Source organism: Dama dama, chromosome 12 (genome assembly GCF_033118175.1).
Source record: "Dama dama isolate Ldn47 chromosome 12, ASM3311817v1, whole genome shotgun sequence".
In the NCBI taxonomy this organism is placed as follows: Eukaryota; Metazoa; Chordata; class Mammalia; order Artiodactyla; family Cervidae; genus Dama; species Dama dama.
In genome coordinates this window covers 64,125,931-64,153,286 of record NC_083692.1, presented here as the reverse complement: position 1 = coordinate 64,153,286, position 27,356 = coordinate 64,125,931, and the positions used below count along the sequence as shown (strand labels likewise).

General features: G+C 38.7%; 2 protein-coding genes across 7 annotated transcripts in view; one reads left to right on the top strand and one right to left on the bottom strand.

Annotated features, from left to right (window-relative positions):
• Positions 1-2,149, top strand: part of CAPN3 (calpain 3) — a 50,004-nt gene extending 47,855 nt beyond the window's left edge. For 3 of the 4 annotated variants that reach the window (XM_061157464.1, XM_061157461.1, XM_061157462.1), the window contains 4 exons: positions 54-132; positions 355-471; positions 797-855; positions 1,192-2,149. In XM_061157464.1, coding sequence (XP_061013447.1) covers positions 54-132; positions 355-471; positions 797-855; positions 1,192-1,218 — 282 coding nt within the window. In that variant the 3' untranslated portion in view covers positions 1,219-2,149. The remainder of the gene's footprint in view (positions 1-53; positions 133-354; positions 472-796; positions 856-1,191) is intronic. The other variant, XM_061157463.1, reaches the window with a different exon arrangement.
• Positions 2,150-2,333: 184 nt separating this feature from the next.
• ZNF106 (zinc finger protein 106) overlaps positions 2,334-27,356 on the bottom strand; it is a 68,009-nt gene continuing 42,986 nt past the window's right edge. For all 3 annotated transcript variants that reach the window (XM_061157459.1, XM_061157458.1, XM_061157460.1), the window contains 17 exons: positions 26,010-26,643; positions 24,769-24,838; positions 23,245-23,399; positions 23,101-23,161; positions 22,306-22,641; positions 20,161-20,941; positions 19,758-19,813; positions 18,492-18,637; positions 16,307-16,441; positions 14,004-14,120; positions 11,573-11,764; positions 11,057-11,119; positions 10,072-10,191; positions 9,459-9,530; positions 8,576-8,647; positions 6,706-6,852; positions 2,334-6,259 (listed from right to left, as the gene is read on the bottom strand). In XM_061157459.1, the coding sequence (XP_061013442.1) occupies positions 6,203-6,259; positions 6,706-6,852; positions 8,576-8,647; positions 9,459-9,530; positions 10,072-10,191; positions 11,057-11,119; positions 11,573-11,764; positions 14,004-14,120; positions 16,307-16,441; positions 18,492-18,637; positions 19,758-19,813; positions 20,161-20,941; positions 22,306-22,641; positions 23,101-23,161; positions 23,245-23,399; positions 24,769-24,838; positions 26,010-26,643 (3,214 nt within the window). In that variant the 3' untranslated portion in view covers positions 2,334-6,202. The remainder of the gene's footprint in view (positions 6,260-6,705; positions 6,853-8,575; positions 8,648-9,458; positions 9,531-10,071; positions 10,192-11,056; positions 11,120-11,572; positions 11,765-14,003; positions 14,121-16,306; positions 16,442-18,491; positions 18,638-19,757; positions 19,814-20,160; positions 20,942-22,305; positions 22,642-23,100; positions 23,162-23,244; positions 23,400-24,768; positions 24,839-26,009; positions 26,644-27,356) is intronic.

Sequence of the window (27,356 nt, the reverse complement as noted above, 5' to 3'; positions counted from 1 at the left end):
ACTGATTCAGAGGTTGAGTGTGTGACCTCTGTCTTCAAATTTTCTATTGCCAGAAAATTTTCAAACACTATGACACAGACCAATCTGGCACCATCAACAGCTACGAGATGCGCAATGCAGTCAATGATGCAGGTATGGGGAAGAAATGGAGTGGCCAGGATGCAGATGGGAGGTGGTAGGAGCGGGGATGAGAGGGGAGGACTGGGCCCCTGGGGCCCTACCAGAGAAAGGGATGAGAAAGGGCTTCTTGTTCTCTTCTCCTAGGCCATAGCATGACCAGGAGGTTCTAAGGGGAAAGCAAGCAGTCCTGAGGACTCACCCCTATCTCCTCCTCTCCTGTGCTCTCCCCCACAGGCTTCCACCTCAACAACCAGCTCTATGACATCATTACCATGCGCTATGCAGACAAGCACATGAACATTGACTTCGACAGTTTCATCTGCTGCTTTGTCAGGCTGGAGGGCATGTTCAGTAAGTGGACAGCTACCCTTCTGCTCTCTTGTGCCTCCCTGCTCCCTCTCCAGTGGTGGAGGGAATCTCCACTAACTGACCTCACTATATGACCCTGGACAAATCTCAATCTACTGTTCAGGCTGAACAAAGGTGGAGGCCCTCTTTAGGCTCAGAATGGGATAGCAAGGGACAGTTATTGGTGATACTTTGGCCTATTTTGGTGCTGAAGGGCAGCATCGGGCACATGGTCCTCTTAAGAAAAGATGAAGTGGTTGGGGGTTGGGGGTGGGGGGTGGGGGGAGTGCCTGTAACTGGCCTCTGGTCTGTGCATTCTTCCGAGCAGGAGCTTTCAATGCATTTGACAAGGATGGGGACGGTATCATCAAACTCAACGTTCTCGAGGTAAAGCCTAACAGAAACAGTACACTCCCCCTGCACTTTAAAATTTGAGGTGGAGGGATGGGATGGGATGGGAACGGAACATAAAGGGAAGCTCAGAGCTCAGAAGGATGTGGTCATGGGAAACGCATATTGGGGGAAGGCTCTAAGGAAGCCTCAGTTATGGCTTTATGCTGGAAAATCTGTACTTTCTAGAGGAGATCTGTGGGAAGGATGCTTCTCAGGAAATCTTCCCAGTGTCTGGCATGCTGGGACTGGCCTTTTCTTTTACTCTTTAAATCTCTAGGGCTTGGCTCTCTTGTTTTATGTGCATTCTGATCTTGGGACTTCCTCTTGCAGTGGCTGCAGCTCACCATGTATGCCTGAACCAAGCTGGCTGCATCCAAGGCATGGAGGATCACTCAGGATTTCAACTTCACCCAACAGAGCTAAAGTCACTTACCTCAAAGGACACTGTTGCTGTACCCCCAGGAAGCCTCCAGGCACCTCATCAGTCTAGTTCCTCCTCTACTCACTTCCCTCCCAGCCTTAGGGCATCTGTCCATTTGTCAGGCCCAGCCTGGCCCTTCAGTTAAGGAATGGGGAAGGGAGAGCTGTGTTGTCCCTGTGCCACATGGAGCCAAGTGCCTCTGTCTGCTTCGGCTAGCCACAGGCCAGTGAGAGCTTTGCTTGGAGTCTGATGGCCTCAGCTCTGAAGACAAGTACTCTCCTTAGATGCTTGCAGCTGTTTGCAGAAGCATTTGCCAATGGCACTCAGTACTTCCTGGTGCTAGAACCCCCACCCCCACCCCGCGTCCGCCCCATCATCTCTTATGTTCTCCCACCAATGGGACAGCAGCCCAATGAGCACTTGGTTCTGCCTGATTGTTTCAGGATGGGCCTGCTCTGGAGTAAACTAGTTCAGTGAAAAGAGCTTTGGACACTTTGGGTTATCTGACTCATAAGTTAGGTTGCATTCTGAAAAAAGTTCATCTAAATAAAGGCATATGTTTTGCTGGTTTGACTGTGTTTTGTTTTCTCACATTGAGAGCTACAGCAAGACTAAGTAGCTCCAATCTCACCCATCAGGTATAGAGCTCTAGTTTCAGAATACAGCAATGGAAAATACACACACACACACAAACACAAATCCCAAACCCCACTTTAATCAAGCCTTTTTGCTATTTCTTGAGCACAGGAATCAAATACTTTCCAAGATACACCAGGAAAGGAAGGGGAATAGCTGTTGGTGTCTAGATCAAGACAAAATGGGTCACTATTAACTGGAAGCGCAAGTTAGCAGACTGTAAGGGCGCAGAGCTCCTCTACTAACACTGACCTACTGTATGACCTTAGACAAACCCTTAAATGAAGGTGTTTGCTGTGCTTATCTGGACCATGATCTATAACCATCTTGGATTTTCCACCCAATTTCCTTCTTGATCTCTATATCAACATGGAAAAGGGTTGGCTGTGAATATGTAGATAAGGTAACAAAAATAAACAATTAGTAAAAGTACTTTATTTTCCTCTTATATTTGCTTTATATGTTGCTTTACAAAGTTAGGAAGTTCACAGCTTTATACCAAAATGTTAAGAAGGCTAAGCTATTTGCTTATAAACATTTTGCAGTCAAATGTCATTTGATTTCAGTCTTCTAACCCATATTCAATTAAAAAAAAAAAAAAAATCAAGACACCAAGGGCACTGGCGCAGCTCGAGGGCATGCACTTCTCTGAAGCAGGAGAAAAGATCCTCAATAGCCTTTCCTCCTTGCTTCCTTCTCCCCCAATTCAACTGGGCTACTGCTGTGAATTCAGAGGAAATCTGGGAAATGTGAGTCACCATGCGACCCGGCAGGGCCACAGAGTTGGGGGTTGGAAGTGAGGTTAGCGGTTACTGTCTGATTAGTAGCAGGTTTGGTTTAATCAAGATCTCACATCCACTGATGTATGGAACGCAGTATAGCCCAAACCACCTACACCACAGCTTGTTTCTGACCATCAATCAGACAGCATCTCTGAAATCCTCAGGATCCTGAGGATTTGCAGCTGGGATAAAATCACTGTTGTTAACAATGTGGCAGGCATGGCCTTAACAGTTTTTAGGAGCTCTCCTTTAGGTAACAGGTACAAAATTTATAAGTCAGCATATATAAACTGCAAACCAGAGGGGATGTGCTATTTAAATCCCACTTCACAATATAGTTTGATTTCCCCTCAAATGGAACTCTTCCATAAAATATACCATTACCATTCCGCTAAGTGTTGTACACCTACTCCCACCAAATCATCCACATTCCTAGTCACTAAAGTTGTCCACTGTATCATCTACTAAAAAGAGAACAACAAAAAACCCTTTGTTAGGCAAATAATCACTTAAATAGCAATAATGTTGCCTACAAATTATAGGCAGGTCAGGAGCTAAACACTCAACTTCTGAGGCAGAAAAACAAATTCTCCACAAAAGCAGGAGTGCAGTAACAATGACGTTCTCTCAAATACAAGTAACATCAGGTCAGGACAACCTTTTGTTTGTATTGTGTTTAACTGCTTTATACTGAGTCGAGTAGCATGCCAAAATTTTGAACCTGATTAAAAACTTCATGATAAATTTGAAGTCACTGATATTTCATCAGAACAAACTGCCATTAAAATGCTAGCATATACACAGAAAAGGATTTATGCTATGTTTTTCTTGGCTTCTGTTGTCAGAAGTAAACACAAGTAATTAAAATTAACATTCGATTCCTTAGAAGAAATGAGTTGTGTTTTGTCACGTCATGTAACAATTTCCTTCCTCCACTAAGTATGAAATATCAGCGCCAACACAAACCCCTGAACCACTGCTCTAATCTGAGAGGGAAGAGAAGGCCAGAATCAGCCAAGACATTATAGAAGACTTAAAAAAAAGACTTCTGCATAACTTTGAAGACACTTAAAATAACACACAACCATAAGCAGCCAAGATGCTTATGGTGCCTTTATTTCTAAACAGATGGCTACAACAGTGCATTTAGGGCAATACACTAACCTAACCTGGTGTTAAGTGAGTTTTACACATTCTTGAAACAAAGACATTATTGCTACAGCTTCAAAGAAAATTCCTGTGAAATGGGGAGAAGTATTATTAAGTATAGGTGCCCACACACATACACACGTACAGGAAACATCCATAACTGTACACATAAAGGCAGATAGACTGCATAATTCTATCAAAGTTAAGCTCAAATCAGTTTTTACTGATTCTATCAATCTGTTCGTACCTACAACAGTTCCCCACGACTGCCCAACACCTCACATATCCCCTTCCTGCTGTACAAAGGCTCCACCACTCTCATCTTTTCAGACATGTCCTCAGGCAGAACAGAAGGGCACCTATGCAACAGAGTATGCAAGACTTTTCTCAGCACACTGCTCAGCCAATGTGGGAATGTGGGTTCACTATAGTCCAAAGGAAATGCCAGGTTTAGCAATAAATCCAAATATACTTTCCTAGGAGTCACCATTCCCAAACCCACAGAACAGCTTAGCTTCTCTGGTCACGTGTACAGGAAATCAGGTAAGAGAAGGGAATGCTTGTTCTCAGACAGAAACAGCACTCATAAACTTTGTGCAAAAAGATCTTCTCTGCTCTCTCAAATATCATGCAAATCTCAGTAATGCGGTCAACACAAGAGTCCTGCTGTTCATAAGGACAGAAGTAAATAATTCATGGGGCCATTCATTATCTAGATGTATCTCCCAGATTAGTTCTTTTTTTTTTTTTCCAGATTAGTTCTTTCTTTCTTTATTTATTTTGGATCCAGTAGGAACCACCAGAGGCTTTCCTGGAAAAAAAGAACAGCTACTTAGTCTTACACTCAATTCCAGGGGTTTTGAATACCCTCATGAAACCTATCCATGAACTCCAGGTGAAGTTCCCCTGCCCGAGAGCCTGAGTAAAGACATGGGAGAAGAAGCATGTACACTAAGGTAGGTGGAGATAAACCTGGCTGCTCTCCTCTAGGAAAGAGTGGGCATCACATCTGGAACTCGGTATGTGGCACTTGGCTCTTCTCTCCTCGCCTCCCTCTCTCTGTAGAATCTTTCAGAGTTTTGACGATCACAGAAACAAAAGGCTAGAAAGTAACACCTCTATGGCTATGCTTAAGAGTCCAGAGAGAATTCAAAAACAAAGCGGTGTCAAGAAGGCTTTGTTCATTTGGCTGCTCTTGAAGGATAGGGAGAGTCTTTTCCCTTCACCCCACTCCACCCTTCCTTCTCAGCTTAGTGGGGGAGGTAAAGGCAATACACTGGTCTTTAAGAAGTCTGCTTGAGGCCTTAAAAACTATATTCAGATGCTTTATCCTGATCCCCCCATTTGTGTACTGTGGGTGGGTGGAAAATACCTCATGAGCCCAGAGGAACTATATGATGGCTGCTGTCAGTCTAGGCACAACCAGAGAATGGGAGAAGGGTTGGCAATGAACCAAACTAAAAGGTTTCAAATCCACTGCCCACTTGGAGAGTCAGAACCTGGAAAGACAAAGGTTACACCTCCAGTTCAAACAGCCTGCCAATACCTGCAAGGAGTACCCAGGTCTAACAGTGAGATCTCCAAGTAGATGGCAGGTCTGTGCATTGCCTTGAACCAAGGACTTAATCAAAATCTGTGGAGGTTCAATAGGAATTATTGTCTGCAAGGACTTGTCATTATGTGATCTGCTGTCTGAGCTCCTAAAATAAAATCAGCAGAGCAGCTACTCCAGCTGTTAAAAATCTCTTGTGTGTCCCTTTAGCATTTAAAGCCAGCTCTGTCCATCTAAGAAGAGAATATTGAAACACATTGTACATAATTGTTAAGAAAGGAAAATAGTTGCTTCCAATTAAAATACCCAGTGGTCAGAATTAACTGATTGCAATAATTACGGAGAAATTAAGACTGATCCTAAAAACCTAACATTTGAACAAATTTGTACTTAAATGCGTGAATATTGGTTTAAACCATCATTAAGAACAGAAACTAAAAACTACAAACTGAAATCAATAAAATACATGTGTGATTAGGGTCAAACTGGGTAACCAATTAAGATCTGTGTCTTTAATAAACATCTGGAGAACACCAGTAGCATAAATTACTATATGCCATGCTGTCCCAGAAGAGTATGGTTCCTTAAACATCTGTTTAAATCTCACAAACCTCCAGAAAAAACTTAGAAGTATAACCTATCATCCCATAGAGCTGCCCAGACTTATGCTAGCAGTAAGCCTGGCTAGTAACCACTTTCTCCTTCCCTGATTCACTGGGGAAAGGAGGACGTTGGCCTGTGTAAGGGGCCGATGTGATATTAGTTCAACTAAAGACTTCCCAACATGGGAGGCAAAAAACTTCATGAATCAATTTTGCTGTCATCCTCAGCATGGTGTTCAATGTGTCCTGCAGCATCCTAGAAATAAAGGGAAAAGGACCCATGAGAGAAAGGTTGGTAGTAGGTCAAAAGAAAGTCAAAGCCACAGAGAGCTTCCCAGAGCTTCCCATAGATCTGTGATCCATGAAAGGCAGTTAGGACCCATCACTCTTAATTCACATGGAACTGTGCACTTGAGTTCTTAACACAAGAATGCTATAATAAACCTCTAGGTTCAGTTACTGGATTGGAACAAGTGAAAACATTCTCTGTAGGCACTTTCTCAGAAACTACCTAATTCTTCACTTGAAATCTCATTAAGCTATCTCTCAAATCTGTGAATAATATTAATAATAAAAAGAAAAATCCTTACACTCTCCCTGTTTACTGCAAGTCTGAACATTCTAATAAGGCAGAAAAGGTTTACTGAACCCTGCTCTGAGCAGTCAAATGACCCCGGGTTGACCTCAATCCCACTGATATACCTGTTTGGATCCTTTCTTAGCAGTAAAAAAAGCATCACAGTTCTTCCAGCGACATTTCAGAGTTTGAAAGTTTGGATTTGTATGGTCAGTCAGCAAATGTTGTTTTAAATGATCTACAACACCAAATATCAGAGAGCAGCCATGCCACTAGAGAGAGAGAGATTGGAAAGGGTAAGTTATAAAGAGTACGGGAAACATGCAATGAGAATATTCCTCGTTGTATCCTGTGAGTATGCCCCTATTCTTTATTCTTGGCTGGCAAATTCAACAAAGCCAGAGGCAACCAAATTAATCATGAATTTATTCAGAAACTTTGAAAAGACTGGGAAGTCTTTTGATAGTTCAGTATTTTGAGAAGGCAAAGCACCAATATAGCCATTACGTCTTTAAATAATGAAGCTGTTAGCAAATACTGACAGGCAGATTAAATAAAATTCAATTTAAACTATACTTATCCTTCTTTAAAAGATCTATTTTTAACTGAAGGATAATCGCCTTACAATATCGTGCTGGTTTCTGCCATACGTCAATATGAATTAGCCACAGGTATACCCCTCCTGGACCTCCCTCCCACCTCCCCCTCCATCCCAGCCCTCCAGGTTGTCAGTGTGGTAAACCGTAACAATTCTTCATCTTGCCATCATAAAAAGAGCTTCTCAGCCCATTTATTTAAAAAGACAAAGAGCTTCCCTGTAATACTTGAGTTATTTTTAACAATTCTAAGAATTGTTGGCTTGTAAACTTGAAAACACAAATGTTTGATAAAGAAAACTACATTTGTGGAAATACTGGCAGAAAACTGTCAAGGAAGCCTGTCTTTACTCACAATTTTTATCACTTGAATCACAGTCTTGTGATCATTTTTTTTTTAACTGTATTATAAATGTGGCTATATTTCAATTGTTAGTCAGAAAGCATAAAGACTCTTGTTTTGGCTTTTTTTCCTCACAGGCTTTTAAGAAATGATTCTAACATGTTCATTTCTAAAAAGTAATGCCGTTTTGAATATTCCTTCTGTAAACACTATTTCATACCCCCAGCTTTAAAACCAGAAGGTATTTTCCTCATTTTTCTAGATAAGTTAAGTCTATTTGTATGTTTTGGATACTGTTTTACTAGATTTTGCCTTTCTTCACTAAGAACACTAAAAATAAAAAATAGTGATGTATAAAAAGTTGAAAAGTAATTAGGCCAGAGACAAATCTAAACTCGAATTTTAAAATGTGAGCATCCAGTTCATCAGTGTTGAAAAGGGGATTAGGGTTTAGGGAAAAAAAATTCAGTGCCAGCCACTTTTCTCTGGTCAGTACTATTAGAACTGATGAAACAAATTAAGGTTTATAAGAAACAGTGTGAAAGTTTTGAGGTTTAATTACCATCCTCCACTCTAAAATAAAAACCATGAAATTCAGTCTAGTGAACTGAGGTTTAGAACTTTAAGACTGCAAATTTTTATCTGTCTATTTCTCAAAAACCAATGAACAAACCAAACTACTAATACATGTAAACGCCTGAGGAATGGGTGAAATATTGTAGGCAGGTTATGAAAATAAGCACTTCCACTTTTCTTTCACACACTTCTGTACTACTGATGTTTTTGTAGGCATGTATTAATATAATAATAAAGCAAAATAAAAAACACAAAGGAAATAGCCTCTGAATGGACACTTAAACATGTATCTAACCTTAAGATTGAACTTTCACTATAGAATTATAGAGCATTTTATGTACTTTTTAAAAAATAAGCTTATTTGTCCTATGGTGGAAGACTCAATATGGAAATGTTAAACCAATGATAATGAAGATCTATAAATTGGCCTAGGGTTGGGCAACATCTAAGTCTGGCGACAAGAACAGTTTCAATCCTTACCCAACAGCGGTAATTCTGCATCAGATTTAGCCTCACGGCCTGAATACTGCCATCATAACAGCCAGTATAAATCTAGAGAAAAATGTTTATATTATCAGACCAAAACAACACACAATAAAATACTATGAACATCCTCAAAGTAAGAGACAAAAGCTGGCAGCACAACAGGAAACTATAACCATAAACCCAAACCAGCCCCAGAGTACCATAATAGGAAAGTATCTTATACATCTTCTAGTCTGGATACTTGGAAGCTATGCTCCTTAGAAAGCCTTTCCTTGGACTGTTGTTTACAGCAGAAGTGGCAGGGCTCAGAGTCACTGCTTATATTTTAACTGGCGTAGCTCTGGCTTCTGCTGGGCATTACATATCAGGCCTCTGTATTTCACTGGGACAAAGGCTCTATTGCTTAAAGTTAGAAAAATATCCATTCTGGTTCAACCTCAAAATTTAAAAATAAAATAAATCAAGGATTAGTAGGGTTACATGAGTTAGCTTCTACTTTTAGGTCTGCTATAACTATGCCACACTGACCAAATCTCCTGACTCTATTCCAATGTATTGTCCAGATCATACTGTCTGTGAAAAAAACACCACTCACCTGTTTTTCTGGAAACACCTTAAATTTACCTTCTATTTAATGGTGGTATTATATTTTTTTATTGTAACTATTTTAGTTCTTAATAAAAATGGAATATTCAAGAGCACTACTGGGTTACTTCTCAATATTATAATGCCAAGAGATAGAAAACATTCAATAATGAGGCATAGCAAAAACAGATGTCATTTTTGGAAGTAACAAGTAGTAACATTACTAAGAGTCTGCAGAATTTTTAGTAAACACATTCAAAGGCAAATATGTGGCATGGCAAATTAAACTCACCATACTTTTATGGATGGTCATACACATAATCATGTCTTTGTGTCCTCCATAAACCTGCAACCGATCATGCGACTTAAGTGGAGGCAGGGCAGGGGGGAAAAAAGAAAGAGAATGAAGGTTATTTATACCTTGTGTTTAATAAGCATAGTCCTGGAAGGCTTTTGCAAGTTTAAAACTGTACCTGAGGTATTAAGCTGAAGCACTAGTCACTTGTTAACAGAAGCATAATTGAACAGCAATCTTTTTAATAAGTCCTCCTCCTCAAGGGAAGAGCTGGTAATTGGGGGAAAAAAATCCCCACCAATTTCTGTGCAGTGTCAAAGTCTCAAACCTGAACGTGTACACAGAAAACCACACAGATGTGACAGGCTACAGCTGCCCTCCAGAAACCATTAAATTTTGACACCTGTGAACCTGACCAGGTATCTCAGGGCAGTATTTCTGAAAGTGCTGTCCAAGGACCAAACTACTTCATAATTATCTACAACACTTATGAAGAACACAGATTCCTGAGTTCCACCCCAGCCTTTCCATATTAAAAAAAAAAACAAACAGCAAATCCAAACAGACCACCTCTCCAAATCATTCAAACAAAATAGTGAATCTATTCTACCTGTAACTCATAGACACGAACAAATTTATCCAGGCAAGCAGTCACCATCACTTTCCCTAGGATATTCACCACAGTCACTGCGTGATTGTGACCTTTATAGATCCGGACAAGCTCACCAGTCTGCATCAGAAGAGAGACAAGAGTCACTAGACTGATTTCTAAGAGTCTTGACTTTTGAGATTTATAATTCTGTAATTCTAAAAGAGGTAATGAGACTACTTGTACACACATGTAACTGTATTAATTTTAGACAGGTGACGTATTCTCATAAGCAATTGTTACTTATGTAACACTTATATGCACTGTATCCTGATGGAGAGAACCCAGGGTTACAGAGAGAGAAGGGCCACAACTCTGTGTGTATATATTTTCTAGTGTTTGAAGTATATTCACTTTTATCATTTCACTGGATCTGGACAAAAAGTTCCTGAGGCTGAATAACCTCAGAAGTTCAGACTAGGAACTGAACTTCAAAAGTGGCCTCTGTGGAGAAGGAAATGGCAACCCACTCCAGTATTCTTGCCTGGAAAAGTCCATGGACAGAGGAGCCTGGCGGGCTGCAGTCCATGGGGTTACATGTCTGAGCATGTGTGCACAAGAGTGGAGGGAGATGGGTTGGTAGTAATAAACTGGTAGAACTAAAAAAAAAAAAAAGTGGCCTCTATGACCCAAGCAGAGTCTCACGGCTGTTTCTATTCATGCTATTTTAAACTATATATCATATCTACTTTCTCAGAGCCTCAGATGTTGAGTATGTCTCACGTTTAAATGAGACATTCAAACTAAACCTGACATAAACTTTTGAGTCTGTCCCCCATGAAAAATTTTGATTTCTACAGTGCTTAACAGTATCCAAGAGCTTATGCACAGGGATTATTATTAAGTCTTTCACTAGAAAGGAGGCTTAATTTAAATTGCAAGAGGTTGAAGGAATCCCTTTAAGCTTTATCCACCATTTTATTAAAGACACACCAACAAGGCTTACATGAATGTTATGAGCATGGACCGACTGATCACTGGAGCCACTGAACACAAGGTCATTCACCACCTTAAAGAAAAAAAATTCGGTGAGTGAGACTCAGTATTAAGTTCTGAGGTTTCCTTTAACTTGTAATATACATTGGCAAATTCTACTTTCCACCCTATTTTGAGATAAGCATGAAATGAGGTATAAAATAAGTTTCTCAGACAAATTTTCTGAACTGAAATTTATGTGCTGCCACTAAGTACTCTGATGAACTGACAACATATTATTGGGTTTGTTGCTTCTTTGGAATGATTATGAAGTAGCCTAGAACAGCATTTGAGTGTATCTACACTCGACAATAAGATATTTGTCTCTCAATTAATATGCTAAAAAACAGTACGCCCTGTGGTGATTCCAGGCCTAAGGAAAAGGATTGTAACCTCCTGTATTCTAAATAAGGCATTAGAAAACATGGGAAATTTCATTTGAACTCTTCTGTTTGCACCAGGCAATGAACTCCTGTTGTATACTTGCCTTCATGCAGAGGATGGTTTTGCTGTGGCCCTCCAGAGTTCTAAGGAGCAATCCATTCCGTGCATCGCGTACGCTGATGGTACAGTCATAAGAACCCACAACCAGCAACTTTCGGGCACCTTCCTGAGCTGTGGCAAGACAGCTGACAGCCCGAGGGCCATGGCATTCAAAGATTTCAAGTCGTTTGTTGTTCTGAAAAATAAGCCACCATTACATGAAGTAAAAACCACTTAGTTGGAAAAACTCAGCATCAACTATTCCAAATCACTACCTTGATACAAACTCTAAATTCTAACACCTATCTGTAAGTTTTCATATCCACTCTGTATCCCTAACTCCCCAACCTCTGCCAATCCCATTCCAACACTCTCTGTATTCATGACACCTTCTTCCTCCATTCTAGTGGGGACACTTTTACGTTATAAACGCGTTTCTATCTTTGACCCATGCTATCCTGATCATAATTAGAATCTGGTTCTCTTTTTATGTCCTCTCTCACTTCCCTTAAGTCAATGACATGAAAGAGAAACCTATTTTCCGTATTTGAATACATTTTCCATGCCAAAGACACACGAAGTCTGATTTTTGTCATCCAAAATGTATGTACTCTATTTGTCATGGTTGCTTCCAAAATTCTCTTTGAGAACTACTTTCTTAGACAACAGCTTCTCATTCTCCACCTTTCTGTTATTCTGACCTTATTCTGACCTCTGGTTCCATGTTTCTCTCTCATAACATTAAGTTAAACTATAGGAGCCTTTATCTCAGTCAGTGTAGCATGGTCACATCCTGAATGTGGATGTGGATAAACATTCCTTTACTTCAGATTCTAGACTTGCTTTCCTTACTCCCAAACCAATCTTGTTCATAGTTTACTACTTTCCCAAAACTCTAAAAAGGTACTTTAGGTGCAAGTATAAGACAAAACTCCCAGAGACTAGCAAAGAGCAGCAGCTGGGAACCTCAATCTCAGCCATCTTAAAATGCTGGGGAGATAAGATGAAAGGCATTCAGGGCCCAAAGGTAGACAGGCCAAGGTCAACAGCCCTGGCTTTTTGATGAGCCCCCGGAAGCAATTGCATTCCAGGAGTGTGGGCAAAACAGAAAAAAGGTCCAGCCCTAACAAGGATTCAAAATTCACACCTCCATAGAAACTCTCAAATCTCCGTCTCAAAGTCCATCTTTGCTGGGGCTTTTCAACCATTTAAACACCATTTAAAAAAACCGAAAATAAAGATCATTCCCATTTGAATTTTTCATCATTTTGCCCCAAAAGTCTGGCTCCTAACTTCTATTTACCTTTGATTACATTAATCTCACAAAATAGAACTGGGTAATTATCAAGTTTTAGCCTTTAGAACATTTTAAATCTATTTTGTCTTCTGTGATCTATTCATATCAAGTGAACCAAATAACCTGATATTTGATCATATATGGGCTAGTTTCTTCTAACTTGATTCTAAGCTTTTTAAAGGCAGAAATCATAGCATATTTTACTGCATTTCTTGTAAGCAGTTCCAGATACCTAGTAGAAGGAGAGACAGTAGATACTAACTAAACATATGATACTATAACTAGGCATAATACAGTAAACTTCTAATACACTGTTAAAAGATGACCAGACGGCCTTGGGATAGAATGCCACAACTAGTTAGCAACCACACCTATCACTTCTACCTCTGATTATATTTGTTATGCATTCTCTTCACTTTAGCCTACATGTCAGCTGCTCTAACAAAGCCTCCTAAATGGTCTCCAAGCTTCTACTACTACCAGTATTTTTCAATCTGTTCAACACCAAAGTGACTTTTTCTAAAATACCAGTTGGATCACGTCATTCATGCTTTAAAGCTTACAAGTTCAACTACATTAACAAAGCACAGAGAGCCATCAGGAATTGGCCTGTATTCGTTTCCTAAGCCTTATCCTGAGACCTACCACATAACAGTGCTCAATAAAGGTTTGCTTAACAATTGGATTTATATTTGGGTCAGGAAAGAATGAGGCCCAAGGGCGTGAAGGCAAACCTTGACTTAGTTCAGTTTACAGAACAGGCTACTTTCATGAAACCCTAAAGCAGTTCTAAACAACATCACTGTCATACTCAAAGGCATTTAAGCTCACTTTTCATGGTGTCATTCTTAAAATGAGACAAACTAGTTTAACCCATGACTCATTATTTGGCCCCAAATCATTAGGCTTGGTTTAATTTAGTAGAGTTACACTTCGCTCCTGGCACACTTGGGCCTGAGCAGACAGAATGCATTTTGTTTCACTTACAACAGAAGGTAAGTTTTTGAGCAGTGGCTAATTCTGCTGCTTTCTCTTACACACACAAAAACAGGAAAATGGCCTTATCTTCGACTTCTTCCCTCACACACACCACTTCTAATTGGCATGGGAGTTCAGCCTTCTCTCCCCTACCACTGACCTTTATGTTGAAGGTGACCACAGTGCCATTTGCCAGTCCTGCATAGAGAATTCGCCACCTACTGTGGAGGCAGAGAACCCGGTCTTCCAGCTGTAACTGCTCCACACACTCTCGAGTCTGATAAAAGCACACAACACCTGATCAGTAGAGGTTAAAAGCAAATAAGATATGAAAACAATCCTCTGTGAAAAAGAGTGTGAAATTATTTTTTATGAGGAAGAAAATGCTGCATCCTCCATATTGTAGAAAAGTATCTTAGACTGTTTCCTGCTTTGAAATTTGTGGCCAAGGAACCTCAAGCTGTAGGTAACATAGTAAACAAATGTAACTTCTAATAATGCTACCTATGTTTCTAACTTGGAATGTAGAAATTCTTCAAAGGGCACTATGAACTGGGTTTTAGCCTCTTAAATTAAGTAGCCAAAGAAAAAGCTGCACTCATTGTCTAAAAAGGAAAATAAAGATTATAGTTGTATTATCTGATAATTGCATTAATTAAGTACTATGTGCTTTCCTGCAACTGATTCTCTATTTCAACAGCTCCCAAATGCCTCCTTTAAACCAGCATCAGGTTAGCTGGTCTATAAATACCCAAAAAGTTTTCAAAATATATAGAACACCAAGCTTCACCCCTAAACCCTGAGATTCTGACTCAGTAGGCCCTGGAATATGTTTTTTAAAAAATTTCCTTCATAATCCTGATGAATATACAGGTTATACAAACACAGTTTAAGCTGATGTTCATAAAATGATTTCTGTGAATTCCCAGAACTGGGTTTTATTGATAAAATCTAATTACCTAGAATGGGGCCAATTACATAGTAAGTATTCAAGATGAATGCTGTTGAATGATACTAAGTGACTAAAATAATAAAAAAAGAATTGTTAATGTGGATTTGTCATCAATATTTCTTTACATATTTTGGTGCTCTGTTATTCTCTTGTAAGATAGGTCACTGTTCTGTCTTCCTATCTTGAATGTCATCTATATTGACCCTTTTATCGTTATAGAAAGCTACCCTTGTCTCAGTAGTATTCTTTGTCTTAAAGTCTATTTGCCTGATATTAATATAACTACTCTAGCTCTTTGTGTCACTATTTGCAACAGTACATTTTTTTCCCATTCTTTTATTTCAGCCTACCTGTGTCTTTGAATTTAAGAGTCTTGTATACAGCATAGATTTTGATGTTTGTTCTTTATCTAGTCAATCTCCTTTTCAATCTGAGTGTTAATTCACATTTAATATGATTATTAAACATGGTTAGATTTAGACTCCAATTTGCTATTTGTCTCATTTTTATTTCTATTCCCCCATTTCTACCTTGTTTTGTATTAAACAGTTTTTTTAGTATGCCATTTTAATTCCTCTATTAAATTTTTAAGCTATCTTTCTTTGAATTATTCTTTTTGTGGTTGCTTTAGGGCAGCTGTTCTCAGAGTGTGACCTAGACCAGCAGCATCAGTATCACATGTTTGAAAAGTAAATTCTTGGGCTCTATCTCAACTCTACTGAATGAGAAACTCTGGGAGAGGGATCTAGTAATATGTGTTTTAACAAGCTCTCTAGGTTCATCTGATGTACACTGAAGTTTTAAATCAGCCTTCTAGAGATTACCTCTTTAAATTGTAACAATCTAGTTCAAGTTAATATTGACTTATCCTCAACAAAATATAAGAATTTTGTACCAGCATAGTTCTAGCCTCTCCCTTTCCTGTGTTCCTGTTATCTCACATATTCCATCTATATACATTAAAAACCTAATTACATGGTATTATAAATTTTCTTAAATAATTAAGTCTTTTAAAGTTAAGAATATATGTATATTTTTTTCCTGCTCACTGATTTTTATATTTTAAATATTATGCAATTGTGTATATATACGTATATTCTAATGCAAATAATTTTCTCTCATTTCTTATAATTCATTTAGAAAATTCTTTCTCAGAGGAGAGATCTACTTCTAAGTCTTTAAGTTTAAAAACTTCTTTTAACATTTCTTTTTCTATCTAATATTAATTTTGGCATATGACATGAAAATAAAAATCAAGAGGAATATTTGTTGGAAAGATCAAAAGAGGTATATTATTAATAGTAGCAAGTGAAAAGATATGTGGACAGAGACAGAAAACATGGTTTAGACCTAAGCCTAATTTCTACCAAAGGTTAGAAGTGTACTGAAACAGATTTAAAAGCAAGATGGTGAACAGTATGAAGCATCAGTCTCAGTGTCTCCACTCTACACAGTAAATATAGTCAAAGTGCTTCAATATCATCACTTTTGATTTTTCTGGACCCACTTACCTTAACATTATAGCAGCGAATGGTATGATCACTGGAACCAGTGTAAAGGGCAGCATTTTTCCCAGAGGTCTGAGTAACCAGGAGGCAGTTCACTTTGGAGGTATGGCCCTCAAAGACACCAATGCACTTTCGACTCTAAAGTCAAGCACAGTTCAGATCATTACTTGTGGCTATAGATGGATAAGATAATGTATTTCCCTAAAAAAAAAAACAAAACTAAAACATACAGTTCATGTTTGTGTCCCCAGAGTCTAGAATAGTACCTAGTATCTAGTGTTCAGTAAGTACCTGTTCACTGAATGCCCAGTGAACAGACCTGTAACTTACATGTTAATTTATATGTTAACTTATATGTAACTTATATGTTAACTGAGCCATACCAAAAATTACTCAGGGCAATTTGCTATAAGATAGATCAGAATTTTAATTAATGCTAGGCCAAGTCTCTCTAGCATATGGACTAAAGTGCAAGCAAATTCAAACTATAGCTAATTACCCAGATAAGTTGCTGCATTTGATCAGTGCGTAGAGAAAGCGTCACAATATTCAAAGACTTGCCATCACAGGTCCTAGTGTCCCAGGTGTGGTTTCATAATGGAACATCCTGTTATCTCTGTGCACACACTGTTATATATATTTACAATGTACATACATACCTATACCTACCTTACAATTTAGAGTTAGAGCCAATTCCCCAAATCTTACACTCATACCTCCTGGTACTACCATTGCTTTCTGCCTTCAGTCATCTCTGTTGCCCTTCATACATTACTAGGCTAAAGGAACCTATATACCTGTTGCCTATAGTAAACACATTTTCTCAGTCCATCATTTAATCTTTTGACTTTCAAAGACTTCATCAATTTCATATACTTTCACTGTATTTGTTCAGATAACATAGTGTTCCTAAAGTTTCTTGGCTATCATTGTTGATAGAATTAGTTTGACATATGTTTTTCTAGTACTCAAGTATGGATGTGAGAGATGGACTAAAGAAAGCTGAGTGCTGAAGAACTGATGTTTTTGAACTGTGGTGTTGGAGAACTCCTGAGAGTCCCTTGGACAGCAAGGAGATCCAATGAGTCCATCCTAAAGGAAATCAGTCCTGAATATTCATTGGAAGGACTGATGCTGAAGCTGAAACTCCAATCCTTTGGCCGCCTGATACGAAGAACTGACTCATTTGAAAAGCCCCTGACGCTGGGAAAGATTGAAGGCAGGAGGAGAAGGGGACGACAGAGGATGAGATGGTTGGATGGCATCACCAACTCAATGGACATGAGTTTGAGCAAGCTCCAGGAGTTGGTGATGGACAGGGAAACCTGGCGTGTTGCCGTCCATGGGGTCGCAAAGAATAGGACACAACTGAGCGACTGAACTGAACTGATATCCTGTGTGTGCCCAGTCATGTCCAATTCTTTTGCCATCCCATGGACGGTAGCCCGCCAGGATCCTCTGTCCATAGAATTTTCCAGGCAAGAATAATGGAGTGGGTTGTCATTTCCTACTCCAGGAGATCTTCCCGACCCAGGGATCAAACCTATGTCTCTTGTATCTCTTGCATTGGCAGGCGAACTCTTTATCATGCGCCACCAGGGAAGCACAAATACCAGACTCAAAGCTCCAAAGACCACTATAAGAAAATTAAGAATTATGAGCATCAGATTAAGTGTGGGGTAATGAAAGACTGCTGCTCTTCTTAATAACTTGCGCAGTTCATCAACTCTCAGGGAAAATGCCTCCTCTGACACTTTCCCAATGTTCATTCTATCCCTTCCGTAACAACTAGGTGACAGACCTCAGCATCTACTCCAGGGCTGGGACCTGACTGTACCTAGCCTATTGTTATAATTCCATCTCCTTTTGCCAAGTGACTGGTTAGGGAGGAAAGCACAGGACCCTTTTTTGGCGGTAGGAGGGAAAAGAAACTCTTGTGGCTATTGACATCTGTGAGCAGGAGAACCTGCTTCAGGAAGAGCTGATATCAGAGAAAATAGAAGGAGAGAAAGAAAGAATTTAAGTCTCTGGTGACCCCACTGAGTCACTAGATCAACTGTATCTGAAGTTAGTCTAGAGCCTACTCCATCTCTGGAAAGCAAACAGACACATGTTTAAAAGAGAACAAGTTGGGAGTTTCTAAAACCTGTAAAGAAACAAAAACATTCAAACTGATCTATCAACTTACCACCAGATTATAAGCTCGGACAGTTTTATCTGCGGAACAGGTATACAGCAAATTCCCAAATATCTGAATTGCATTCACTGCAGCTTGGTGCCCCTCAAAGCTCCCTTCTGTGGGCTCATCATCATCTCCTGGCTCTGAAGATATTTCTAGAAAACAACAGTATGTTTCAGAAATGTGTCGGCTTGTATCTCAAAAGATAATAAGAAATTTAAAACATCATGAAAAAGTAGTCCCTGGATTCTCCTAAAAACCTGGTTCGCCTAGCAAAATACCACATTCGCATTAGTGACCTTCATTATGAAGATTTCATATTAAGAAAAGGTAGGGAAGGCCTCTGTCTTAGGGGAAAAATACTTACATAGCGAGTCTTTGAATGATACCCTTTAAGGCACTAAATACCTTTCTTTCCACATCCAGGCTCCTCTGCTGCCAGTTATTTTACTGAGTAAGGCATTATTTTAAAAGTAATTCCTTCTCAAAGCAAAGCCCACCACCCCCCAAACCCCCCGAGCCAACAAAACCTTAATACAATTGTCCCTTGGTAACCAAGGGGATTGGTTTCAGGATTCCTCCACCCAACATGTACCAAAATCCACAGATGCTCAAGTCCCTTATATAAAATGGCATAGTATTTACATATAACCTATATATATACTCCCGTTTACAGGTGACCCTTGAACAACATGCTTTGAATTGTGCAGGTCCACTTACACACAAATTTTTTTTTCAATAAATGCCCATTACACGATCTGTGATTAGTTGACTCCATAGATGCAGAACTGAAGACACAGAAGGCCAACTATTCTAATTAGCTGAACACACGAGAGATCCAGATTAGAGATGTGAATAAGAAACTGAAATGCCAGGATTTGAGGATTCAGGGATACCAATAACTGCTGGTCAAAGTAATCCATCCTCTTGGTAATAAGCCCAGTCCCCATCCCCTATTCTATAAGCATATTTAAGTAGATTTAAACCCTGGCTTTAATACTTACAAAGCTTTTTTCCTGTGATTAATTTATCAATTCACTTTTTTTTAAATATGTAAGATTTATTTATTTACTTATGTATTCCAGAGTGCATGGACTCTATAGTGATTAATAGCTGTGGTTCATGGGCTTAGTTGCCCCAAGATGTGTGGGATCCAAGTCCCCAGACCAGAGATCCAACCCTCATCCCCTGTATTGGAAGGCCGACTCTCAACCACTGGACCACCAGGGAAGTCCCTCCTGTAATTCATTTAAATAAAACCGAACAACCAAATACCTGAAGAGTTCTTTGATCCTTTTATGGAGGAGATCACAGTCTGAGTTTCTGCCACACTACAAAATAATAGCAAAAGTCTTAACATCTGTGTGAACAGGACAGGTAGGAAAACTTGTATTTTCCTGACTCAAAAAATTATTCTAAACAATGAACAAAATAGCAATGATACAAGATCAGTTTCTGCATGTGAAATTTTTATATGAATGGAAAAAACAGTAAATATTTACAACACAAGTGAGAAAGCAGAAACTCGCCATTGCTAAGGAGATATCCACACCTGTCATCCCTACTGATTTTCTATAAATGTGACTCTAAAAAAAATTCTGATTTGGAACAAAAAGTTCTGTTTTCTAATGAAAGAATGGTGAAAGCTGCTCTGATTGGACCAACACAGTATCCTTACCTTACAGGGATGCCATCTTTATAGCGAGTGCCAATCTCACTGGTAGAGCTAACTTCATCACAACCAGAGCGAGAAGTTTCTAATGAGTTTTGCTCTGTGGAGTTCCAAATATCCTTTTTAGATGGGCTATCTGGTTTCTCTTCTCCTGATTCAGAAGAATCAATGGCTACTACTTCTAACTGAGGATTAGGCACTTCTAGGACTTCAAGAGACGAGTCACTGTCTGGCTCATCTCTGACACTTTCTTGTTCTGCGCCAGTTCTGCCATCTTCCCAGCTGGAGGTTGTCACTTTCCCCCCTTTAGCAGACTTTCCAGTTTTTACTTTCCTTACAGGCTTAGCGGTAAACACATCCTGTTCAGTGTCACTGTTCTCGGGAACATGGGCAGCCCGCAGAGTTTTCTTCTTCCTAAGTTTCTTCTTTTTCTTGTTCCCCCTAGCTTCAGCTGATGTCAGAGTGGACTCTGCCTGTTGTTCTGGCTGGTCAGCTGGAGAGTGGAGCTCTTTCTCTAAAGGGGTTTCTGAAGCAAAGGATAATCTTGGAAAAGAACTGGTACAGGCTTCAGACCCACTGTTGCCTTTGTTTGGCTCTTCACTTTCTTTATCTATGCTAGGAAGACCAGCTGACTGGGAAGAGGGACTGTTCCCTCTGTTTCTGGTAATTCCTTGCTCCACAGAAAACTTCAGTTCTTGGCTAGGCTCATGGAATCTCTCTGTTAGCTCTGATAAGGACAATGCTGCAGTGGTAACTGGATAAACTGGACAATTGTCACTGATCTCTCCTGAATTGAGAAGGAAAAAAAAAAATTATTCCATCGTCTTTGTGCCTGCTATGTGTAGTCATAAACTACAGTTATCGCTGATTGAATTTCTATCAAATAATATGATACTTTGATGATATGTTAACAACTTTAACAGTCATGGTTTAGTTATCTCACTCCTCAGCTTCCCATAACCTACATGTATTTCTAGTACAGTATCTATACATTTTGCCTTGCAAATAATGTGCATGTCTTATATCCTAAAAAGCTCCTTTTATGGGCGGAGATTGTTTCTACTGATGTTTTCTCTTTCTTGTTTGAAAAAATGAATATGTATTACTTTTGCAGTCAGAAAAGGAAATCTAATAAAAGCTATTTTTGAAAAAAGTGTCACCACATTAAAAAAAAATACTAAATACTATCCATATAAAAGTAACAAAATTCAATATGAAAGATAACATATATTTGATGTACATATCAATGATTAGTGCTGTAACAAATAGCAAAATTTAGGATGATTCTTCAGACTTTGTTTTTGTTAAAAAAAAAAAAAAGAATACCACACAATTATCAATTTGTTTCTTAATTTTTCAATATAGCACCATTGTGGTTATACAAACTTTAGATAAGATTTTAAACAACTTAGAAGTTAATTCTCTAATGGTAACCAGATAAGGATTATTTTATAAAGAGAGTAAAATCTCTGGCTATTTGTCAAAACCCCCAAGTTCCTGTTAGATGGTTCCAAACACCAGAGCCCTCTGCCCTTTCATCACGGCCACCAGTTCCTCAGGTCTGTATTAACCTTAGTCTGTACTCGAAATGATAAAAACAGTTAAGTACTGAGAAATCCAGAAGATGAATCTTATCTAGAAAACTGACTGAACAACTTCAATGCCATTTAGCTCATGAAAAACATACAATTCTGCACCAATCCTAATAAATGGAACCTGTAACATGCTAATCCCAAAGTCAATTTAGCAATCCTGTATTAGAGAAAATTAGGAAGAGTTACCAATATTTAAATAATGCTCCTAAATAAGAAGACTTAAAGAAAAACTATAGTAACTTTTTAAAAAAATATTTATTTATTTATTCATTTATTTGGCTGTGTGGGGTCTTAGTTGTGGCACACAGGATCTTGTATCTTCATTGCGGCATGTAGGATTCTTTTAGTTGCAGATGCAGAATCTTTACTTGTAGCATGTGGGATCTAGTTCCTGAGGCCCTCTGTATTGGGAGTGTGGAGTCTTAGCCATTGGATCACCAGGGAAGTCCTGTAATAACTTTAGTTTTAATGGACAAGTATGACATTACATCACTAATATAAAATTGCCCTAGACTCACTACAGGGTTGCCCTTAGCACAGAGAAAAGTTTACATACTATTAGCTTGCAGTAATTCCTTGGACAGACTGCAAGCAGAGCCTTGCGATACAGCATTCACAGTCTCTTGTTCAGGAGACATGGGTTCTTGTTTAATCTGAACTGATGAGTCTGGAGCAGGAACACTGCCATGAGCTTGGAAAGAAGATGTAATTGCTTGGAGAGGGGTTCCAGTGGATGATGGAGACACGTGGGAAGATAGAGGTTCCAGGAAATTCGGGAAAAAAGGACTAGGCAGAAGTGTGCCATCAGTAGATGTTTGAGATCTAACATTCTTCTGTTCTCGTGTAAGGTTAGAGGGAACCTGGTCTGGACGTTCAGAAGGTTCATATGTTTCTAGAATGGGAAACGTACACACATACAAATGCAAAAATGTTATCTGAAAAGCCACTCATTACTGAGCCAACTTGTATTTTTAAATTACAAGAGAATTTTAAAGATGCTCATAGTTCTTTAAAATAGACTGTTACGTAAGCTATATGTACAACCAATGAGGATACGGACAGGCAGGCATTAATATTCTAATTTTTCAGATTTTAAGTGACTTCTCCAAAGTCATGCTGGTACTAGTAGAAGAGCCAAATTTGTACCCCAGTCTTGGGATGCCTAACCCAAGACTCTTTCTATAACATTATTTCTATTGCTAAGCATTTTGGGGACGTATAGTCTTATAGGCCTTTCTACAGAAGGATGGAATCAAGGAGACATGAGAATAATCATATTAACTTTTTCATAACTCTTTTAATTCCCCTCTAGACAAGTTATAGACAGTACAATCCATGAGACTCTGAATACCTTGCAATCCCTGTAGAATCTGTATTCTATGGGTCCTCAGGGCACTCATCTCCATAGTTATCTAAAAATAAAGTATTTTGTTAAGCATTTTTAAATTCAACTTTAAGATGATCCATTTTCATTAAACATCCCATCTGCTGTTACCTGCTGCTTAAGCACAAGTAGCCTCTGAACTTCAACATAAGCTGTCTGAAGTGCTGCACGAGCTTGCAGAAGATTGTTATCCATGCACTGCAATGATTTACTTAGTTCTTCCTCTCTTAAAGAAATACTCAGCAGCTGGTCAACCTGAGAACGTTCTGTCAAAAGAAACCATAAGGCTTAGTTTAATATTAGAGATTTCTCTTCAATAATCCAGGGAACTGCATCAATTATCTAGGATAGGCCTTTATTTTCTCCCCACTAGGTCACTGAAAGGAGACTCATAAAATTTTTTACAAATCACATAGTCAAGCCACATGCTATCAGAGCTAGAGACCAAGCTTCATGGTTTCAAGTGTACCACCACATCGTACCATCTTACCAAATCACCATCTTCCACAATGACGCTTCCAAGCAAAACCTCTGCCCTGGGGAAATCAACTCCTATAGGTTTCACTTCCCATCTTCCTTTATCTACTACCCTCTTTAATCAAGGCTTTGGCTTATATTGGGCCCCAAACCTAAACTGCTTGCACTCTCTTCTGGATTCCTATTTTTCTAGTCTGTTAGTTAATTTAAAATAGTTCTCTTTAATATAAAATTAAAACCTTAATATATTAAGGTTCTTTAATATAAAATAACTTTAATATAAAAATTTTAAATAAATAAAAATATATTTAATATAAAATAATATATATTTTCCTGAAGAAAATATAGCTTTGAAATAAAATGTCCTACTACATGTATTTGTCATTTTATATCTGTCTCTTGCCCATGCAATATGCCAAGACCGCTCCCCTAAATTCCAGACCCACATATCTACCAACCGGATACTTCTAAGGTGTCTCTAAAGTCCTTTAACTCAAGGGATCCAAAAGGGAACTCCCATCTTCTTCTACCCTCAACCTGTAACTCTCATAAAGTTTTCTAGCTCTATAAATAAAGCCATCAACTGCTCCAGCTAGAAACTGGTATCATCTTTGACTCCTGCCTTGTCACATCCAGCCATCCAAAGTTCATCCAGTCACTTCCTACACTAGATCTTATACTGAAATGGTGTGTGAATCAGTGAAAGGCAAGAGTCATAAAAGCCTATCAGTCAAGGAGCTCCACAAATAACTTCTCTCCTTAATTTACATGAGAAAAGCAACCAAGATTCCTCAGAAAGTGAGTGAAATGGCTGTAAATGACCAAGAGGGATAAAAACTTCTACTAAATGTCTTGTTTCTCTTCATTCCACTGAAAAGACCCAGTGAGACTTTCTGGTTTTATACTGAACTCAATTTGTCCATGATATATATTAATTTCAGCTTTCTGGTTTAGGTGGTATCACGTATTTCTTTTATAGCTCCAACTGGATACAGTAGAAAATCAAATCTTTTCTATGCCCTTAAGCAAGGCAACAAAAATATCATAAATTAATAAATGGGTGTTCTCTGTTTGATAAACTGTACTTGTATATCAAGTTGTAAAAGGCTGAAGTGATATAAGAACAGTTTGTTTTTGGCAGAATAGTCTATACTATACCTTTCTTTCCTTTAATTTTCCTTCTTTTATTTTTTCTCTCAAGACTTGGCAGTTCAGGAGAAGATCCATCCTAAGGAGATTAAAAAAAAAAAAGAACAATATTAAATATTCAAAGGCCATTATCCAGGAGGGGGAAAAAGAATCAATACTAAGTCAGTCATACATTATTATTCATGATTGCTACCATCAGGTTAGAAGTTTCATATACACAGTATGAGCTCAGATATTAGTTGACTGAATGTATTTAACAAAAAAAAATACAATCAAGGTCAAGTACCTCCCTAGCATCCTAGAGGTAGTAAAGCCCAAGGGCTTGGGCAAAGCACTTCACCTTGCTAAAAGCTAGTAAAACATATCTGATTTCATAGTTTCTACTTTAGAATTCAGCAAGAAAATCTTTACAACAAAAAACTCAACAGTCTGTGAGATAAGACCCAAGACATCAGCTATGTCATAAGACAATCCATCTCTCACCCAATACTATCTGCTACAACATCTAGTTCAACAGGGCAGAGATGGAATTTGAATCCAGGTCTACAACCCATGCCTTTAACTAGTTTGTTATATTGTCTCAATGTTAAAGGAAACAGTCCTTTTCTGAGTGTCAGATTCCAGTCTATACTACTATCAGCAACTCTTTCTTTACAGAAAGGGTTTCTGAAAGGGTTAAGCAATATTAACCATCAGAGGTGCCAAAAGAGAAGTGTCAGTGAAGTAATGGATTCTAAAAGGACCAGGCTAGGCAACTCAAGTACAAAAGACAAAGCAACAGAGACTAAGACTATGCTCATATAGATGTACTCTCATAGTATTAAAACTACCTTATTAAGCCTAATAGTTCTGGGTCCAACAAGCATACATGCCCTACAAATACAACACTAGAGTACCCTTCTTCAATAGCAGTACAGAATGCATCATGAAAACAGATAAAGTTACAGCTGAAAATGTGGCTCATTCCTTGGTCAGGTGATACAAAGAATCATTGGCTTAGAGACTAGTTTTAGAGATGACTTCATATTTTCCCAGTACTGTACATTCATATTCAATTACATCTAACTTAGTAGAGCTACTCAAAGAAAGAAACCAGTAGGACAAAAATATGAAAGTAAAAGCCTCAGAAATCTTCTATTCCAGAGTAGGGCAAAACACAAGCCCAGGTACCCAAGAAAAACATTGTTTTTCTTATCACAGTCAAGTCACCACATGAAATGTTCTACAAAACATACAGGAATCATACTCACTCCAGTGGCTCTTCGTTTCTTTCTAACATTCTGGCCATCATTCTGTTCAGCACCAGAGGTACAGCTGCTGTCTGTGGCTGCATCTGCCAAACTGGAGTTTGCGAGTGCTGAGGATGCATTTGATGATAAAGAGTTTCCTTCTCCATTACTCTCCTGGGCATTGTGATTCTCTGAAAGTAGTAGAGAGCTCTCCTGGCTGTGCAGCTCTTTTGTCAAATGCATCAAAGGTATTGTACGGTCAGGAGATAATTGCGCACTATGTCGCCTTCGAGTAGCAACATTTTCAGTTCCTTCATCTGTTCTTAGGGAGGCAGCCAGAGGTGTCACTTCCTGCTTAAGGCTCATGTTTGGTTTTTGACTCTGTGCAGATCTGAATGAATTATTAGGTGAAAAAATCTGCTGGGGCTCATTTTCTTTGCCTGTGCCTTCCTCACTGAAGAAGCTATACACAGAAGGAGCCCTGTCCATGATCACACTGCTCTCTGAAAGGCTTCGCTTCCTTGCCAACCCAGGGGATGAAGAAATGGAAACACCTTCCCACTGGAATCCTTCTAGATCAGACAGATCAGGCTCCCCATCTAGATCCAAGACCTCTTGCTCATTTTGAACTAGAGGCACCATTTCTATGCCAAACCTCAAGAAAGAAGGAAAAAGAAAAAAAAAAATCATCAATCAGACAAAGCTGGGAGAGGGGGCACCGCTTAATGTGAGAAACTCTGCTAGGCAGAGATTGCAAATGTAAATAGATGGCTTCGGCCCTCAAGGAACTGAGTCTAGTAATTCTAAACACAAAGTTAACGCTAAGTATTATAATGTAACAACTAGTAAATTAGATATTTGTATATAGCTATATACAAAGGGAAGGAATAAAAACTGAAGGTTTTATTTAATATGGAGCTCTAAATCAACAGTAAGTATGTAATTTTTAATAGCAAACAAACAAAAGTGTTCATCAAGCATTTACAAGCAACAGACACCATGCTAAGAACTTCATAATTTCAATGATACCCACAAGTTATGGGAAAAGAAAAGAAGGTACAATAAATGTTATTTCAACAAGGATGGAAATTTAAGCCTGGAGGGCTATATAATTAAAACACAGCAGGATGATTTGCAAGTAGCAAACCTATGTTGAACACTGCTTTCCCATTCAGAAAAGTTTAGTGCCTTAACGTAAGGTGAACAGCCAAACTATTACACAAGTACTCAGGAGAATGTATTTTGTGATCACAAATACAATGCCCACAGCAGATACAGAAAGATAACCACTTATACGTTCTAAGTAAAAGGTAATGAGAAGTTATATCTAAAAGCTGTATCACTCGTTAAGATCTATAGTTAAATACA